This window comes from Sinohyriopsis cumingii, chromosome 12 (assembly GCF_028554795.1).
Source record: "Sinohyriopsis cumingii isolate HCF-2022 chromosome 12, ASM2855479v2, whole genome shotgun sequence".
NCBI lineage: Eukaryota > Metazoa > Mollusca > Bivalvia > Unionida > Unionidae > Sinohyriopsis > Sinohyriopsis cumingii.
Window position 1 is genome coordinate 126,450,035 of NC_142972.1, and position 21,779 is coordinate 126,471,813.

General features: G+C 36.2%; 1 protein-coding gene across 1 annotated transcript in view; it reads left to right on the plus strand.

Moving 5' to 3' along the window:
• Nucleotides 1-21,779, plus strand: part of LOC149787417 (ankyrin repeat domain-containing protein 27-like) — a 116,063-nt gene that overhangs the window by 81,816 nt on the left and 12,468 nt on the right. Inside the window, exons 21-25 of the mRNA XM_089978029.1 lie at nucleotides 4-135; nucleotides 1,861-2,049; nucleotides 9,144-9,263; nucleotides 15,420-15,578; nucleotides 15,977-16,052. Of these exons, the coding sequence (XP_089834155.1) occupies nucleotides 4-135; nucleotides 1,861-2,049; nucleotides 9,144-9,263; nucleotides 15,420-15,578; nucleotides 15,977-16,052 (676 nt within the window). The remainder of the gene's footprint in view (nucleotides 1-3; nucleotides 136-1,860; nucleotides 2,050-9,143; nucleotides 9,264-15,419; nucleotides 15,579-15,976; nucleotides 16,053-21,779) is intronic.

Here is a 21,779-nt window from a genome sequence, read left to right on the forward strand (position 1 = left end):
CAGGTTACCTTTTACTTTGGATGGAAAACATATTCTGTAGAAGAGAGTGAGGATGAGGGTGATTCTGCCAGTCTGACATTTGGTGAAATGTGTCACCCACTATGTCAGTGTCCAAAATGTCAACAGATCCAAAAGGTAATTTTGTCAAGCCCACTTAAGTGAAAAAGCAAGGCAGAGCAGATACTATTCTAACACTGCTGCAGTTTCAGCTTTTGTTTATGTTTTTGTTAAGGGATATGTTTCCTAATTCTTTGATGGATTCTGATTTTATTTGGCTTGAATTACTAGGGCATTTGTTCTTGCAACACCATTGTTCAACACTTGATCTTTAGGTCAAGGTCACAATCATTGAAGATTTTCTTTAAGGTTTTATGTAAAGTTTTTCATTTGCAAATATTTTATAAACTCTTTGATGAATTCCAAATGTACATGGGGATCAATCATAATGAGATTATATTGAAGCAAAGGCAATTCATTTTATGGCATAGATGCTTTCCTCTTTGACCTTAGGGTCAAGGTCATAGTCTTAGAAGATTGGCATTAAGGTTTTGCTTATATTTCCTATACTCCTTCATGAATTTAATTCATATATTGGGAACAAACACAGTAAGATTATGTTGACATGAAGGCAATTCATTTTTGTGGCATATACACTTTTCTCTTTAACCTTGTAATCAAGGTCACAAGCATAGAATATTTGCATTAAGATTTAGCTTGTATTTCCAAAATGCCTTGATGAATTATATTTGTACATTAGATTAATCATTAGATTATTTCAAGCCAAAGCAATTCATTTCATGGTATACAGACATTCGTCTTTCATCTTGGAGTCAAGGTCAGTTATAGAAATGTTGTTTTAAATTTGAAATAAAGTTTTTTTGTTTGTTTTATTTCCTGAACACTTTCATGGATTCTATTCATGCTCAGTGTGAAACATTATGATACAATCATCTTGTAGTCAAGGTCACATTGTACAGCATTGTTTTGAGTGTCAACTCAACAAGCAAGATCTGATCTCCTATTTATTTTTCCATCTACTTTACAAAATGTTTCAAATATTGTACAATTATGTACTGTAATTGAAGACCTGGACATAATCAAAGGGGTGTTGAATTATTTACAGTGATTGGATGAGTGCTAAAATGTTAAACTTGTTTCACTTCTTCCTATTTTTATATTTTGCATCTTCTTCATGTAGTTTGATTAAATTTATCTTATAGGGTCATAAGAGCAATTAAAATAAATTAGGCAGGGCAGACTATATAAAACACAGATTCCAAGTGGAAGTGGTGTAAAACCTATTGAATCTTTTTCCTTGGAAACAGTGTTGACAATTTTGGATTCAGCTGTGTCAAATCTGCTTTTCATTCTTGGTGGCTTTAAAGTATCGGTATGAGATGAACCACCATTGTATTTAATTTGGTTGTGTTCATTCCTTGTTTTAAAAAACATCACCCCAGGGCCAACTTACAAACAACATTCATAATCATCCAAATATTTGTGGAACAATATACAAGGAACTGTAAGAAAAGGAAGGTAGATATTAAGGCAATGACACATTTAATTTCTGTGTCAAATGTGAAGTGAAATCCATATATCATCTAGTTTCAGTTTTAAAAATAAAAGATTAAAAAGACAAAAAGTTTTTCATTATCATTGCTCATTGAAGCCATGCATTTATAAATATCCCTTGAATTATTTCAGCTATTTCCTTACAAAGCATACATTAAATATTTTAATTCCCACATTTGATTATAATGTTTGACAACAATAATATCTATGTCCACATTATTACCTCCGATCATCATAACTTTCCCTTTTATTTTTGCATTATTTTCCATCTTGTTCCTTTCTTTATAGTCTGGTAAGAGCACAAGCTTGGATGTTAACTGTACAAACAGCCAGGGTATGACACCACTTCATGTGGCCACGCTTTATGGGCAGGTTGAATTAGTCAAGTTGTTCATCAGTAAGGGTGCTAACAACAATATTCAGACGGTCAAAAACATATCTCCACTTCATAGGGCTTGCTATATCAACAACAAAGAGGTGAGTGCATGTTATGATAGTTATCCTGGTAGGATGCAAAAATTAAAATACAGTAGGATTCAAAAACACAGACACATACACACACAGACTAGCCTATAGTTCGCTAGCTGGAGCCTAGTAAATTTCCCATCAGACTATTAGTCTTCATAATTTATTAGTCCAATGGCTAGTAAAGTTTCAGTTGTTACCAGTCAGAATTTATTTACATAATTTTTTAAATTCTGAATCCACGAACGTTGTCCAGGTTGTTTAGAAAATTATCATGTAAATCTCATGATAGAGTCACTTGGTCCCCTAGACTGGTAGAACAAATGTGGAAAACAAGTCTGTATAAATTTTTATTTGTTTTGATAGATTTATATGGTAAAATTCTGTCAAAGACTGGTAGTTCCTCTGACCTAATTGGCTACTCTATGTCAACACTGCATGGTGTCTTTGAATTAGGTTTTCAATTGGCAATGCACTCGGACCTGTTCTAAACCATTTTTGTTGTGGCGTGAGGTCAAAGTCCATTACCTATTGGATTGCCAAAACCACACAGTGTTGGCATTAGGTAGCTGCTTACTATCAAATTTAAATAACCATTTTTCAAGCCCTGCCCACATGAAATCAAGGGGAAGATTATTTATCTTCTCAGAACTTGCAAGCTTAAATTTGTTGTGTCTTTAATTCATTGATAGAGGAGACGAAGCTAATGCATAGACGAAATCTACTGTGGTTCTCCCCATTTCATTGCTAGTCACATGACTCAATCTCTATATCCATGTGATGCTAACAAAAATTCCTTTCCATTCTATACCCAAAAAATTGGAAAATATTAAATGATAGTTGCATAATCTTTTTCCACCCCAAAAATGAAAATGCACATAATTTCAACATATTTATTTTGAGAACAACACCCAGAAACCTGAACTGTTGCATCAGCCTGAAAAAGGCCAGATTCACCACATAGAGCACATGTTGGCATGGTAATAGTGTGATACGAACAAAAACCATGTTGATACATGCTCATTACTTGATGAATTTATCAATGAATCAAAGAACACCAATGTTGTACTTGCAATTTCTGAGAAGTTGAGCCATCTTCCTATTAATTTTATGCAGGTATGGTTTAATGTTCGCTAGACCTGGTAGTAAATGGCTACCCTATGCTAACACTAACTAATATTTATTGAGTCATCTCATTTTACAGTTAATATTTGGAGAAGTATTGCTTTTATTGTGAACTTGTTGTGAATATTTTCAAATAACCTTTGTCTAAAGCAAGATTTTTACTACAGAAGTTTAAATGATTGTGATATTTAAGAAATGAAAGTGTTGTTAATGTAGATAATTGTCTAGCATTGTTTTGTGGGAAAAACAAGTGAAGACAGAAGGACTAGTAAATTTCTTCAGATATGTTCTGCAATTGCATGAACATTAGGGGTATTAAACTGCTACCTCATGAATCCAGCCCTACTTAAAGATGAAAATATCTTTTTCTGTCTATTTTATATAGACAGAGGGCAATAACTCTTACTCATTACCTTCCCCTGCCAATGCCAGGTGTTGGTCGATTTTTTAGCTTTGCTGCTGTACTGATAATGACATACATTTTATCTCCGATAATCCAAGAAATCTTTAATTTGGACCATCCAACTTGAAATTCGAATTTAATGTGTTGGACAAACATTCTTCTACAGGTTGTATACATTATTTTTACAATTTCTTCCAAAATTTGTCACCTTTATGGACTTCATTATTTAAGACCACATATCAACACGCTATTGTTGAACTCTAGTTGTCATTTACAAGTTAATGTGGCACTGACTATGTTTGCTTAATCTGTTAGTAATGGGGGGCGGGTATTGGTGGTTAGTAATATGCTGAATTACTGATTTATACTTTGTTTTCTCTTCTTGTGTGGTTTCAGTAGAAATGTCAGCCAGATGCATGAAATGCAAAAGTTCAAAAGCAAATGAAGTCAACCGTGACTCTTGTGTATACTAAGTATTCATCATCAGTACCATGTATAATGGATGGAGGAAATCTTGGCTACACTATTAATGAGTTAGTAACATGCTAATTTATGCATTGTTTTCTCTTGTGTCATTTCACTAGAAATATCAACTAAATCCATGATATGCAAAGAGCAGTGGTCTATAAGGCATCAGAAGGGAAATAAAGACAGAATAAGTTGAAGATTGATAACTTTGACGACCACAGTATACATCCCAAGTCAGCCTCCACTGTAAGCTATGTGGGGAACAATGGGGTCCCCCCAACCTAAAGTTCATCACTTGCAATTTCCAACTCATTGGAGGAGTGTCTCCCCAGTTTTAGGCAGCCCAGTGAGTGCAAGTCCCCTGCATGTTCGAGTATGGCCTTTGGGCCTGTAAGTCTGGACCCATAGGGTTTGTACCAGATTTGTTGGATTCATTTCATAATACAGCCTCCCCTTCACTGGCTGTCCAGCTAACACTGGCTGTCCAGCATGGGTACTGTTTTTATAAAATGGTCAAGCCAACTACGATTTATTAGTGATGGATCTGTCTATTTACCTGTGCCATTGGTGACATAACCATACTATGAAGAAGATTTCAGTGAGAAATATGTCCATCCAGCCAGGCCTTTGGAGCAGCCAGTACTGGTGATAGCTATTAAACTTTCCCAGCATGGAGATTTTTTTATATAAAATGGTCCAGACAACTTGAATTTATGGGATCTTAGTGACAGATCTGTTCCTTTAGCCACACTATCAGTGACATAACCTTACTGTGATGGGAATTTCAGTGAGAAATCTATCTGTCCAGCCAGGCCATTGGAGCAGCCAGTGTTGGTGATTGCAGGACCGTATTCTATACCAGCAGCATCTAGGCCGACCATACAACAGGCAAAGCTGCTGTATGTTCCAGCATTGCTGGACTCCGTTTTCACTGCTTATCCACATTGGAGAATTAGTGACATTTTCAGGGAGGATGGAATGGAGTCACCAATGCCACTGCTATGGGTTATCCAGAGTTGCTAGTGGAACTTGGACTGGACTCAACACACAGCGACAGTGTGACAAAGTTCCTACAAATCAGCCATACTCAGATCCAACCATGGAGCAGACTGAGTTTTAGCATCAAGGCCACAGTGGAGGAAATTTATAGGGTGTTGGTAACTTCAGCATGCCCGCTACTGACCTACCCTCAACACTGCCTGCAGACAGCCTACCTGTAGGCATCTGCCTCCTGCATTTTCAGGCTCACTGGATCACTTAGAATGATTGGGTGATCCTTGTCTTTTTGTAAGGCTTTGGATTTCATTTATCCAACCCCTTCCCATTTCCTCCTCTCCCCTCTTCATTTAGATGCCATAATATGAGAAGAAGGATGACTTTCTTCAACAGGAGATACAGTTGCTCATATAAAAAAAGGCAGTGGAGATTGTGCAAAAACCACTATTTTGGGGGCTTTTATTCAAGGCTGTTTTTTATTTGGCAGGTGAATGTCAAGTTGAGGCCAATCATCAACTTAAGTCGCTTCAAACTACATTTTGCCACCACTATTCAAGATGGAGACATCAAGATCAGTCTGTCTTTACATCCGTTAAGATGAGTATGCCATCAGTCTGTCTTTCCAATGCATATTTTCATGTCCATATTGTGTCGCAGAATTTCCCATCTGTCCAATGCATATTTTCATGTCCCTATTGTGTCACAAAATTTCCCATCTATCCAATGCATATTTTCATGTCCCTATTGTGTCACAGAATTTCCCATTTGCTTACCACAACATGATTTATCAGTTCATACTCCAACCTTTGGCATCAACATCAGCCCTTGGGTTTTTAACAAATTTCTCGATTGCATTTTCACCTTGTTCTGATTGACTTCATCTACAGTAATGGCAGTTTACATGGATGACATCCTTCAGAAACCTATGGCAAGTGTTATACTATAATCTTCTCTCACTTTTACATCAACTAATCTTTTTGATGAACTGGGAAAAGTCTGACCTCCATCCATCCCAGTTTTTTGTCTATCTGGGTATGGAGTTTATCACCATCCTGAATTTGGCATGGCTTCCTTGTGCTTGCATAATCAGGATTGTCATGCGCACACAGTCCATTTCATCAACCTGAATTTGGCATGGCTTCCTTGTGTTTGCATAATCAGGATTGTCTTACATGCAGAGCCCATTTCATCAACCTGAATTTGGCATGGCTTCCTTGTGTTTGCATAATCAGGATTGTCATACGCGCAGAGTGCATTTCCCTCAGGACTTGGATTTCAGCAAGAGAATTCTTGCAACTCCTTGGATTGTTCAGTGTGACACTAGGCTTGATCCCACTTGGCCCCTTGCAAATGTTGTTCCTAGCACAGTGGCTCCTCTTTTCAAGTGCTTTCTATCAAACAGGCATGATCACACCCGAGATGTGATCATTCCTGCATCAGTGTTGCAAACCCTGGTTGGCTGACAATGAGATCCCACTGGAGAAGCCCCAAGCAGAAATAACAGTATGTACTAATGCCCATGTGTATGGTTGGGATGCCCAACTGCTGCTGGACTTCACTACCATCAGCAGCATGTAGGAGGCAGGCCTCTTCACATCAACCTTTTAGAAATGAACATCAACACTTTTCACTTCTGGAATGATCGACTCTCAGGCAAAATGTCCTCATTATGTCCAACAACTCAGTGGTGGTGACCTACCTCATCAAATGGGGACAACAAATCACCCAAACTGTGTGCTCTGATTTGGCAGTTTCTACATTGGTGCGACAATCTCTATCAATGTACAAATCAGACATATTCATGGCAGACTCTGTGTCTTAATGTCTTGGCTGACACTCTATCCAGGAAAGATCAAGTCCTTCATACAGAATGGTCTCTCCATCATTCAGTCTTTATTTAGATCTACATGCTTTGGGAGCATCCAATTATCTTTTTGCAGCAAGGTGGAATCATAAGTTGCCCATCTTTGTCTCTCCAGTTCCAGAGCCAGAAGTTTGGACTTTGTAGGCTCTGTCAATCATTTGGGAGTTGTGAGCATTTGCCGACCCTCCAACAATCTTGGTACCAAAAATAATGCAGACGTTTCACGGTCAGAAATGATTGTGACAGTTCCTCTCAGATGGGACAAGTCCTAGATTAGTGACAGATTTGCCCAGGAAGATTAGGGCCAGCTTGACTCATCCAGTTATTATTGTTCCATCCTTACCCAGACCATCTTCCTCCCCATGCTTGGCTCTTGTCCAGACAGCCTTGCAAGACAATTTAAGGTTTTGATTCTGGAGAGAATCTCAACAGCAAGAAGGACCACCACTCTGAAGTCTTACAAGGGAAGGTGTTTTCAGGAATTAGTGCCATATCAATAACATCATCCCTCTGAGTGCCTCAATCCCTTAACTGGACAACTTTTTTTCTCTCACGCAGTTCAAGGAGAAACAGTTAGCCACAATTACTATCAAAGGCTACCACTCCATGATATCAGGCACCTTCCAGCAACGTGGTAAACATGATATCAGACACCTTCCAGCAATGTGGTAAACATGATATCAGAAATGATAATGATCTGTCAGATCTTTTGACAATTTTGCTCTCAGTCAGTTGAAATCTTTCACTCTCTTTCCAGATGGAATCTGTCCTGGGTTTTAACATGGCTCAGTTCAAATAAATCAGTCTTTAGCCCACACTTTGCTTAAGTTACTGTCATACAAAACAAGTTTCCTGATAGCTTTAGCATCACCATGAAGGGTGATCGAGCTATGTGCCCTTTCTGTCAACACGAACTATCTTAGTTTAGATCAGATGGTTCGGTGGTCTTGTTGTCACAACAAGGTTTTGTAGACAAAAATAGGTTATCGTCTGTCAGTAATCAAAGTGTCATCATTTGCTCATTCTCTTCCATAAATAGGTTGAAAACAACAGCCATGCAATATCCTGTTTGCTCAGCATACCCTCTTCGTATTACCTAATCTCCTGAATTACCTAATTACCTAATTTCCTGAATAGTAATGGGATTGGGGAATGTATTTGAAGGAGAAAGCAAATTTTTAAGTAAATTGTGTTTCTCTAAGAATACTTACCCTATCACATTACTTAGAAACCCTCTGCTATGCAAGCATCCTTGCTCAGAAAAACAACTAGCGACTCTTGGCAGTGACATGGGGTGGTTGTGTGCAAGAGTTATTGCCCTTCATCTATATAAGATAGACAGTAAAGGACAATTTTCATATTTTAGTAGGGCCGGATTTGCAAAGTAACAGACTAATATTCCACACACTAAGCTTTACAAATGACTTGCACTTGTGGTAAGGGAAAAATCCAGTGATTTTGGATCATTAGGTCAATAAACAAGATCACTGTGACTGGAGGGAAAAAAAATCATTTCTACATAAAAATTTAGTTCTCAGTCATGTACCTTCACCAGAGTTTGTGGATTACTTGCATGATATGCATGAAAGAAACTTTTTGATTGTTAAGTCAAATGGTCAAAGATCATGGTCACTGTGACAGAGTGAAGAAAAATGGTTGTCACATAGAATCTTTAGTTTTTGACCAAGTACCTTTACCAGAGTTTGTAAAATGATTGATTGCACATAAGGTATGGAAGAGGTCTTGATTTTGGAGTCAAAAGGGTGAATGGTCAGGATTACTGTGGCTTGAAGAAAAATTGTTTTTTTATAATACCTTTCATTCTAGATTAAGTTCTGAAAGAAAACTATGAATGACTTGCAATTATGGTTGTCAGAAACCTATAGATTCTTGGTTCTAAAGGTCAGAGGTTATGGTAAACCTAATAAGAAAATGGTTTTCTGCACCATAAGTTTACTTAAAGGTCATGCATCAGGTACATTTGACTCATTGGTGAATAGTCCGCCTTAGTCCTACTAGTGGCTAGATAAAGGACCATTTAAAACAGGTAGCCATATAGTGTATTATTCAGTGTACTCTGTCTTATTGGTCAGAATTGCACAAAGATTTCTTAATTTAATCTTTACATTTAATAATTTATCAAATTTTCAAAAAATTTATATATGACTATTATAGAGAGAAGTGAAATAGAATTCCATGATATCTTTTTTGAAACTGATAAGTGTATAAACTTTCCACTTATGCAAGTAGATTGCCTTTCTGTTGATAACCAATGGAGCCAATGTCAATGCCAAGGACTCTTATGGTGAGACGGCCCTTCACCTGTGCTGTGGTAAAGGCAGTAAAGAAATAGCAGAGTACCTTCTTCAGGTAAGTACAGTGTTAGCATTCTTATCCTGATTATGTAAATTAACACTTTAATAAGATTGATAGTTTTTGTTTCCATCCTGCAGTGATCCTTAATTTTAGTGGTTGCATATAGTCCAGTAGTGACCTTTGATTTTTTTTTTAGTGGTTGCATAATTTAATACATCTGGGCATTATAGTCCAGTAGTGATCTTTGATTTTTTTTTAGTGGTTGTATACTTTAATACACTTGTCGATTACAGTTCAGCTGACCATTAGTGCCATCAAGAAATGACCTGTCAATTAGTTGTAATTTCTTTGGACATGTTCAGTAAGAATGCATGTTTCTGCTTTTTCAAACTTCAGGCAGTTTACAAATATCTGTTTTGGTTAGACATCAGGTTGACAAATTAATTGATTATTAATTCCTAATCGACTGATAAATAGAGACTGATAATTAATGATAAAAATTTAACCAGACTCCGGAATTAATAATACATTTAGAAGATTTATACGTACCTTGTTTAAAATATGATTACAGTGGAAGCTATGGTGACTGTTTAGCATTAATTTGCATTTGCCCTGTAATTATTTACAGTTTGGATGTATTAGAAAGACAGTTGTTTAGTATCATCTGAACTTGGCTTTGAGTTTTATTCTCCCACTTTTAGTCTTATACCATTCTAAAAAGCTGTAGCCAACTTAATTTCATGTGATTAAGTACATTACTGTTTTCACATTTTTTCAACACTTTGTGATTTGGGTATGATAGAGTTCAAATTAATCCCTTTTCTCAACAAATTTCTGTTTAATACAGTTAAACCTGACTTGAGAGACCACTGCTATGAAAGACCACCTGTCTTGAGAGACCAGGTTTTCCTTGAACAGATTGATTGAATCTATAGTGTTATGACCTGTCATGAGAGACCACCTGTCTTGAGTGAGCCATTATTTTTTGGCAGAAGGGGTGGCCTATCAAGACAGGCTCTGCTGCTTAAATAAATGTATCACTGTTATAACTTAAACCCAGATAAGGCCCATGCAGATTATTTTCAAAGTTTTATTTAGAAGTTTCATGTAGTTCACTAACAGTATACCTCTCCCTCAATGACTAGCACACAACAGGGTCCAAAAACATAAACTGCACTATAAGTTGGATCTCAGAGAAATGCAGAAGTGGGTGCCATCCTGTCTGTTGATCAAGAAGACCTTGGAAGGATGTAGTAGTGGTACAGTTTAATAGCAGCTGAATACTTGTTTTATAATCGTGTTGGGAATAATTGTCAATAAACATTTTTTTAAAACTTCATTTTCAATAAAAAATTATCTTTATTTTAGAGATAACTAATCTCTAAAAGTTTGTGGGAAAAATACTCCAAGAGGGTACAACACATCACACACATGCATACCTTGTTGTATAACTGCAAGACATTGGGTATTATGTCACTGCTTTTTGCACAATAAAACAAGATTCCTTTTGTTTAAAAAGTAGAGACATTTCTTTCATGAAAAAAGCCTCAACAGTGAAACTCGATTTTGTTTTGTTAGTTAATGTTGATGCAGTAATTTGAATGCAAGTATTTGTGAAACTTCTGCTTATCCTTAATCAATCACTGAGTGCCATTTCAATAGTTTAATTTCACTACAAACTTTGGAACTCACTTTTCCGTAATGAACCGTATCTTTGAAAGGAAAAGTTTGAATTCGCCATAAACTCCTTGCAGTCGTTGATCACATTTATGAATGACTAGGATAATTTAAGGTAGTGGTTTTTTTTATCTTACACAATAATATTATAACAGTGTTCAAGTGGTCAGTTGAACTAAGTTGACCTGACAAATGACCTTGATTGCTATCTCTTACACAGGTACGAATTGCACACCTTTAACTTTTTTATTTATTCCCTTCCCTTGATTTAAATTGATACAAAATACATATCATAATAATACAGAGCAGGTCTGCTTTTAATTGAGTGTAACAATACAGCAAATATTTTGTACTGGAAATGAATAATATACATATTTCCACTGGTATGTCACCAGGTGTCAGTTAAGTCATATAACCATGCAAGTTGTCCTTTGTCTCCTTTAAACCCCCATTATAAACTGTATTAGTGACTGCTGCCTAGTTAATTCGAAATGAAAGAGCACCTCTCTTGGCAACTCTGTTAATTACACGTGTAAGTTAGTCACATGGCCAAACTATTGTGAGTTCTTTATTATTTTTGGTGTGCCATTTTCTTTATTTATTTCATACTTGCTACAGAGCAGGAATTTTATTTAAAAAAACAACATGAAACAGCGATTCTGCTGTTGAAACAATTAGACCCCCTTAGACCCCCTTCTGCTGTCTGTAAATTTAAGTAATGCAAAATGTCATTTTGTTGTGGAACTATCAAAATTGACAGAAAAGATAATTGAATTAACTGATGTTACTATATATACTAGCTTATAAGTAGAGTCAAATTACAAACAGTACAGTCACTGATATTCCGTTGCATAATGCACCAACAGATTAGGATCTGTATTCTTTGTTTACTGATTACTCCTAACAAAGTCATGTGAATTCCCATCATTTTTCAAAACTGCCATTGTAAAGCGCCTCTGCTGAAGAAATCAACACTAGACCATAACGATTTAAAGAACTACCACCCAGTTTCTAATCTCCCATTCATATAAAAAATCTTAGAAAAGGTTGTTCTATCCCATCTTGTATCTCATCTTAATTCAAACAGTCTTTTTTGCAATGTACAATCTGCATATCGCCCTTGCCACAGTACTGAAACTGCTCTTCTAAAAGTAGTTAATGACATTCTCTCTGCGTTGGATAGCGGAAAGATTTCAGTCCTCACCCTCTTTGATTTGTCTGCAGCATTTGACCCAATAGACCTTGATATATTACTTCACCGTCTCCAGCATGTATTTGGCATTCATGATACAGCCATACTGTGGTTCAAGTCCTACTTGGTCCACAGGACACAAATTATATCAGCAAATGGAATACACTCCAGCCCTGTTGATCTTTGTTGTGGTCTTCCACAGGGGTCTGTTCTTGGACCTGTTCTCTTCATTTTATACACTCAGTCGCTCTCAAGTGTCATAGATCATCATCCAGTGTCTCACCAGTTGTACGCTGATGACACCCAAATATACAAATCTAGCCACCCAACTGAACTTGATGCTACCATCCAAGGTGTAGAGAGGTGCATTTCTGATGTGAAATCATGGATGACATGCAACAAGCTGCAGATGAATGATAAAACTGAGGCCAATCTGATCACAACACAAAGACTTTCTCATTCACATCCTTTACCTCAAACAATAAATATCAGCAACACCAACATTAAATTCACACAATCAGTATGAAACCTAGGTGTTACTCTGAACAGTGCTCTCACATTGCACCAACATGTCATGAACATATGCAAGGCTGCATATCTTGAGCTGAGACGCATCAGCTCCATTCACAAATATCTTTCAGTTGATGCCACTAAAACACTTGTCTGTTCATTAGTACTTTCAAGACTGGACTATTGTAACTCAAATCTGTCTGGTTCGTCTCAATATCTGCTCCAGAAACTTCAGAAAGTTCAAAACACAGCTGCTCCGATCATACTTAGAGTACCACGATCAGAGCACACCTCCCTGCTGCTCTGTACCCTACACTGGCTATCCATTTGGTCCAGAATCAAACACAAAATTTGTTCTCTGTGCTACGTTTCATTGTCGGACTCTAGTCCAACATACCTATCTGACTTCACCCATGTGTACTCACCAGCAAGAAATTTACGCTTCTCTTCTGACAATCTTATACTCATTATTCCCACAACAAAAACAAAGTCATATGGACAGCGTTCTTTTGCATACCATGGCCCAGCAACGTGGAATGAATTGCCCACTGAACTTAGACACAAAGACACAGTGATCCCATTTAAGAGTGCTCTCAAAACTCACTTATTTTGACTGCAAGAAAAAACTTAAAGACCTAATAATGTTTCCTACCTTAAATATTCTCAGCATGTTTTTTTATGTTTTCCAATTTCATGGTGTTTGTTTTTGTAATCATATCATTATATCTGTTTTTTATCTTATATGTGTTGTCTAATGTTGTAAAGCGCTTAGAGCTTCTAAAGATTAGGTGCTATACAAAGTTCTCATTATTATTATTATTATTATTATTAATACCAGTCAGTACATTGTGTGATGGCAGATCTGGGTCTGTGCAATTTGATTATGATAATGATATGATTATGCCCACTTTTCTTGACCTCATTTATCTCAAGAATCCATGTATTTCAAGCATTTTGGTATTGTCCCGTAAAATCCTTCATTTTTACAATAATTTTTCCCTGCTAGATCGACCCCTGTTGAGTCAATAACCCCATTATGTCGGGCGTAAATTTTTTCCAAAATAATGTGCACCTGCTTATTTCGATGAAGTGCAAAATTTTAATGTCCATCTTGGAGAAGTTTTACAAGAAATGAATAGTAAAACCCATCAATATTCAGTCAGTTACATTTTGCTACTAGTCACAAGTCAATACTAACAAAAGAAAATACTTTTAAAAAGTAGTCTTACATAGTTTGTGAAATGGAAATTTTTAAAAAGTGGGTACAGACAATACAGCAGAACAATGCACATCAACTTTTTGCAGAGTAAATATCACTACAGTAGTCACTTCATACAACAAAATCATCACTGATACATGCTCTATTCTTGATGAATCTGACTCTCTCCAAGTTGTCAGGCTTCTGGTCATTGTTCTCAGAAAAATATATTGAGAATTACGTGTCTTTTCATTCTTTTACAAACAGAATGTGACTTTAATGTAACATTTTCATATTTTGTAGAATAATATTCTTGATATAACATGGCTATTGGACCTTTGATGTCATTGACATTTAGGTTGCAAGATTTGTGTAGTCACATTACTAGAAATGCAAATGGCAAGTACCAGGTCAAATTTCATCAACACTGTAGTGGTATCTTGTCTGTCAGTGGATTAAATGCATAACAATTATAATACTTGCAATTTATCAGAAAATAAATCATTTTCCTGGCAATTTCATTCAGCTATAACTTGATGTTACATCATTTAAGTTTTCTTGATCGGCTGGTAAGCAGCTACTGTAATAATTTTCCTTAGTCAGAAACATGAAGAACAAAAAAAAATACAATCGTATCTTTTAGGCATTATAATGAGGTTAGATATTTATTAACATTTTTAAATTCTGATTCTATCTTCATTCCATAAAATTTGACTATGGTGGCACATTATAGTGTATCAATTTCCATTAAATAATATATATAATTAGATTCATGGCAGCTGTATGTATATACACATCGTATTATTCTCCCATCGGCAATGACACAAGCAAATCCATTTCACTTACATAGGGGTGGTCAGGTTTAGATCATTTTGTATTAATTTTTCTTTCTTCATGAGGTAAGCTTATTTTATTTATTGAGGAATTTTAAAGCTGTGATATGTTTACTGCAGAATATAAATGGACTGGAAATAAAAGAGAAAATAGAATACATATTGTACTTTTATTTCAAAGAGTGCATATACATGTATACACATGTTAGTAATTTCTTAACAACACTGTTGTGGCCGAGTGGTCTAAAGCGCTCTCCGTTACGGATCATTGCCATCTCACCTCTGTCTGCGTGGGTTCGAGTCTCTGATTCGGCCAATGTGGGTATGTGAGAAAGCTTGCCAGTAGCTTCTCGTGGGTCGGTGGTTCTTTCCGGGGTTTTCCCAGGTTCTTCCTCCACCATTAATACTGGCCGCGATATATAGCCTATCGTGTGCTGAAAAATGGCGTTAAACCCTACAACAACAACAACAAAATTAACAACACTGTTCTTTGTGTATTGTCTGCTATGTACAGCTGGAGTCTGAATTCTGTCCAAAAGGTATGAAATCACAACACTTGCTACTATTAAAGTAAAACTGTGTACAAATAAAGAAATAATTTAATCTTAAAACTACAACCTGTTTGTCAGCAATGTTTGAGTAAACCTAAGAGTAAGTGACAGAAGTAAATGTCAAGGACATTTAAAATTACATTACCAGTTTTTAGTAACCCTGATATCTTGGGTTTATGTCGACAATTTTTTTAACACTCCTGACATAATCGAGATAACCGGGTTTGACTGTACAGTATATTGTTTCAGAATGGGGCAGATGTGAATGCCATAAATGTTCTTGGTAATACGCCACTACATAATGCCGTCAACTCGTCTCATCTGGACATTGTGGAGTTTTTACTTCAGCATGGAGCAGACACCAATATACGTAATAACAGAGGGGAATGTCCATTACAGCTTGCAAAGGTAAGTAACTCTAATGTGACTCGTCACCTTGGAAACATAATTTCATCATGTTCTGATCAGCACCAACAGCATTTCAGTATGAATGTGTCTCACAAGTAACTAAACTATTTCTCATCATAATTAAGTCAATTCTCTTCTGTAAAGGTGGAAATCGTGACTAAAAATCTGCAGCAAAAGCATTCTGTGTGCATTGACATGGTTTCTTTCAATATGCAGTGTTGAAATTTTGTGTTAGTGACAAGTATAATTATACTTACTCTATGTAAAATATTGTGTTTGGAACTGTATATCTACATTTATTTTGCTTGCTTAGTGCAAATACCAACAACAACAAAAGCAAATAATTATTTTTGAAAAAAATGTTAAACTGAATGATGAACCTTGGTTTATCCTTGCAGATTCCCCAGGTGGAGAGCTACCTCAGGAGTTACAGTTCTGTAGTGAATCAGCCAGGTAGTCAAGTTTCTACAAAAGGTAAGACAGATGAGAAGAGTAAGAAATGGCATCATGCTTTGATAGTGACAGAGAACCAGGACAGTTTTATTAGCATTATTTTGCATCAGAAAATGCAAATAGCATTAGCTAATGGGTGTTTTTTATACTGACAGCCAATATAATAAGTGCTTTTGTATCGTCATAAATAGAGAAAAGATAGAATTAGTATGTAGGTAAATTTGGCATGTCATTGATAGAATTTAGAAACATATCAACTACTAAATAAATTTTAGTCATGACTTAAAAAAAGGTATTAAAAAGGTAGATTTGTTAGTTTTAATACATAATTACTATTCTATGGTATGCTAAGATGAAATTTAATTGCTGCGTCTGTATATATTTTCTCTGGAATCAGCTTATGTAATCAAGGCAGAAACATGATTATGTTTGCTTTGGTTGCAATGAATACTTATGTGTAGCAATCATCGTCAAAATGATTTACATTTTGTATCCCACATTTGTCACCTCTTGCAGGGTTTTTTCAACACAAGGCCAGATACAGGCAGGCATATTTGCCAGATATCAGTGTATGATGATATTTTGGATAATCTTTCTTATTTTTATCATTTTCAAGCTTTATCACCAGGGATATTGTGGTACAATCCATCCGTCTGTAACTCTATTCCTATTCCTTAGTGTCATTGATGTTGTGGTACAATCTGTTTTTTGGTCTCTATCTCCTGCTGAAGGAAATGAAAGTTCACAAAATGTTATGTATAAATTGCCCAACTGGTAAACGTCAACAAATTTAACGTGATATATTTGTAGTCCATTCATTTGGGTCTCTGAAGGTAAGTAAGGGTAATATGCAAAGAATTGCAGCTTCATTGATTTATGTTAATTCCACCATCTCCCTAACTATATAAATGTAGTCATTACAGGAGGACATGTAATACATATAACTGATTCTAGGTTATTACTGACAGGTCACCATTCAGTGGTGAAATAGGATTATTGAGTAATACCAAAAAAATGGAGATTTGCCATTGTTATGACATATAATACATATAATTGATTCTAGGTTATTACTGATGGGTCGCCATCCAGTGGTGAAATAGGATTATTGAGTAATACAAATCACACAGCTTTCCATTGTGAGGACGTGTACATACATGCCAAGCATTATGCTTTTGGCGCAATCGTTACCCGTTTTTTCCACTAAATTAAAATGTATGCATAAACATATATGGATTATGTGTTTTTGGTATATCTCCCCTCCAGAAAAATTCATAATTTGTTTTATTATTTTTATTAACTTCCCATTAATCCCACAGACCATATGATGGAAAAGATGGTTTCAACATAACTACGACATAAAAGTACATAGTCTTGCATACACTTTCATAACACTGTTACGTTCTGTTTGTAGCAACTGTCCTATTTCCAAGAAACATGCTGGATTCTGCTTTCAAACTTTTGACCTTGGATTTTATTTATAGCAGCTGTATAGCTTATTTAGGAGAGAACAGACTGGTTTTCTAATTTATAATCTTTGCTTGCAGATTCTTTGTTTTAATTCATATTTGATATAGAACCAGTCTGTAGTTACTTGTCACTAAAAGTCAAGTCAGATTTATTCTGGTCGATGCATGTGTTAGAGCAAATATGTTTTTCAAATAATTTCACAGATGGATTAGAAAACGATGAAAAACCGATTCAAAGATGAATAAATGAATTAAATAATACAGCTTTCGAGTCTAGGGCAGCTTCATGTCCATTGAAAGCTGTGTGGAAAGGATTTTAATATTGGTCATGTTGGTAAATTTGATGTGGGACAACATTTGACAAGAAAGAAACCTTGAATTAGCTCATCTTACTAACTCCAGTACTAAGGTAACTTCTTTTTTACAGCAGAACTCAATTGTGGACATGAATGTTATAAATGCAGAGGGGTGTTATTTACCAAGTTCTTAATAGAACACAGACAACCCCTAGTGGTAGAACACTATGTTGGTCCTTTGTTCAAACGGCTGTTTCCTGATTCCAAAATGGCAGAAAATATGCATGTGCAAGAACAAAATATCTAATATTGTTAGGTGTTTAGCAGAAGATACTTCATTAAAATTGCAGAAGCCATGAAAATTGGGCCATTTATTATTGCCACAGATGGGAGTAGTGATTATGATGACAAAAAGTTGTACTCAGTCTGTGTAAAAGACTTTTACAATGAAAATGGCAAAGTCAGAGTTTTCTTCTGTCATTGTCAGAATTAACAATGGAATCCATTGGAGAAAACATTTTTGATTTGATTGATAATGCTTTGAAGAAACATGATGCAAGTTGGCAGAACTGTATGGGGTTTTCAGCATCAGTGATGACTGGAATTCTTAAAGGAATTGCATTCTGTATTTTGTAAAATGTCTCCATCGGTGTACATATCAGGTTGTCCCTGTCATTTGATGCACCTTGCTGCAGGAAAAGCTGCCAATAAATTAGAAGAATTCATGAAGTATCAAGTTGGCATTCTACCTGACAATGTACTTCATGCAGACAGAGTTGATGTGCAGTGGCACCTTATTTCCCAGCTAAAACAAACAGTAACTGGAAGATATAAATTTCCTCTTCTTTGTCAGGTTATAAAAGGAATATTGGTTCTTTACCATTCGAATGCTGACTGTGAGAGATTGTTCAGTATTGTTAACAGAAATAAAACTGAATTCAGATCCAGGCTCAGTAACCCAGTACTTTGTGCTCCGCTGGTGTGCAAAACATTTATAGTCTCAGCTGGAACAAAGTGTTTTGAAATGCAAATGAGTCTATTGCTTTTTAAAGCTAAAAGTGCTGCTTATGAAAACTTGAAGTAGTAATTGATGTTAAAAGACCAGAGGGGTAATTAAATCATTTTGTACATAACCTCATTGAATTTTTATCATGTTATATGTGGATTACTCTTTTTCTGCTCGGATTACTCTTTTTGTCCACTTGGATTACACTTTTTCCTTGCCAGGGGTTGGCATGGATGCATGTAATACATATAACTGATTCTAGGTTATTACTGATGGGTCGCCATCCAGTGGTGAAATAGGATTATTGAGTAATACAAATCATAGAAATTTGCCATTGTTATGACATGTAATATATGTAACTGATTCTAGGTTATTACTGACAGGTCACCACCTAGTGGTGAAATAGGATTATTGAGTAATACAAATCATAGAGATTTCCATTGTTATGACATGTAATACATATAACTGATTCTAGGTTATTACTGATGGGTCACCATCCAGTGGTGGGATGGGATTGATGAGTAATATAACTCATTGAGATTTGCCATTTTAAACCCAAAAATTAGCTTCTTGCAGGCAGTGGGATCCACTTCCTTTATAACTTGCAGCCAGTGGGATCCACTCCCTTTATAACTTGCAGCTAATGGGCTCCACTCCCTTTGTAACTTTCAGCCAATGGGATCCACTCCCTTTATGACTTGCAGTCAATGGGATCCATAAACATCGCTACAGCATAAGTGAGGACTGGAGATAGTGAGGGAAATAAATTTTAGTTAACATTATACGTGATGGGAGGGTAGTGCTAGCAACTTTCATTGTTACATGGGACCTTTTTTTGCCTATACAAATAATTCATCTAACAGACTTTAATATTATTTGATGACATCAAATAGAGTTAATAAACTGAAAACAAACTTTAAAGCAATCAAATTGACATGCATCAGTCACAAATTTGTGCATCAGTAAAGTAGAAGTTACCTCCCTTTCAGTATCAGACCATGTTGTTATTGTGGGGTTTAACGCCATTTTTCAGCACACGATAGGCTATACATGGCGGCCAGTATTATTGGTGGAAGAAGAACCCGGGAAAACCTCAGAAAGAACCACCGACCCACGAGAAGCTACTGGCAAGCTTTCTCACATACCCACACTGGCTGAATCCAAGACTCAAACCGGCGCAGACAGAGGTGAGATGGCAGTGATCCGTAATGGAGAGCACTTTAGACCACTCGGCCACTCGGGGCCCCATCAGACCATGTGTATTCATCATAAACAAAGACAAATAAACTGTACATAATTGCCATATTGATTTCTTCCAGTCATTTATTTTTAAGTGCCATCACTTCTTTGTCAGTAATACTTGGTACTGATGATTTAGTACAGATCCACGTTGTTGGTGCTAATAATGCATGGTAATCATGATTTAGTACAGGTCCATGTTGTTGGTGCTAATAATACGTGGTAATGATGATTTAGTACAGATCCACGTTGTTGGTGCTAATAATACGTGGTAATGATGATTTAGTACAGATCTACGTTGTTGGTGCTAATAATACGTGGTAATGATGATTTAGTACAGATCCATGTTGTTGGTGCTAATAATACGTGGTAATCATGATTTAGTACAGATCCATGTTGTTGGTGCTAATAATACATGATAATCATGATTTAGTACAGATCCACGTTGTTGGTGCTAATAATACATGATAATCATGATTTAGTACAGATCCACGTTGTTGGTGCTAATAATACATGGTAATCATGATTTAGTACAGATCCACGTTGTTGGTGCTAATAGTACGTGGTAATGATGATTTAGTACAGATCCACGTTGTTGGTGCTAATAATACGTGGTAATGATGATTTAGTACAGATCCACGTTGTTGGTGCTAATAATACGTGGTAATGATGATTTAGTACAGATCCACGTTGTTGGTGCTAATAATACCTGGTAATGATGATTTAGTACAGATCCACGTTGTTGGTGCTAATAATACCTGGTAATGATGATTTAGTACAGATCCACGTTGTTGGTGCTAATAATACGTGGTAATGATGATTTAGTACAGATCCACGTTGTTGGTGCTAATAATACGTGGTAATGATGATTTAGTACAGATCCACGTTGTTGGTGCTAATAATACGTGGTAATGATGATTTAGTACAGATCCACGTTGTTGGTGCTAATAATACGTGGTAATGATGATTTAGTACAGATCCACGTTGTTGGTGCTAATAATACGTCGTAATGATGATTTAGTACAGATTCACGTTGTTGATGCTAATAATACGTGGTAATGATGATTTAGTACAGATCCACGTTGTTGGTGCTAATAATACGTGGTAATGATGATTTAGTACAGATCCACGTTGTTGGTGCTAATAATACGTGGTAATGATGATTTAGTACAGATCCACGTTGTTGGTGCTAATAATACGTGGTAATGATGATTTAGTACAGATCCACGTTGTTGGTGCTAATAATACGTGGTAATGATGATTTAGTACAGATCCACGTTGTTGGTGCTAATAATACGTGGTAATGATGATTTAGTACAGATCCACGTTGTTGGTGCTAATAATACGTGGTAATGATGATTTAGTACAGATCCACGTTGTTGGTGCTCATAATACGTGGTAATGATGATTTAGTACAGATCCACGTTGTTGGTGCTCATAATACGTGGTAATGATGATTTAGTACAGATCCACGTTGTTGGTGCTCATAATACGTGGTAATGATGATTTAGTACAGATCCACGTTGTTGGTGCTCATAATACGTGGTAATGATGATTTAGTACAGATCCACGTTGTTGGTGCTCATAATACGTGGTAATGATGATTTAGTACAGATCCACGTTGTTGGTGCTCATAATACCTGGTAATGATGATTTAGTACAGATCCACGTTGTTGGTGCTAATAATACCTGGTAATGATGATTTAGTACAGATCCACGTTGTTGGTGCTAATAATACGTG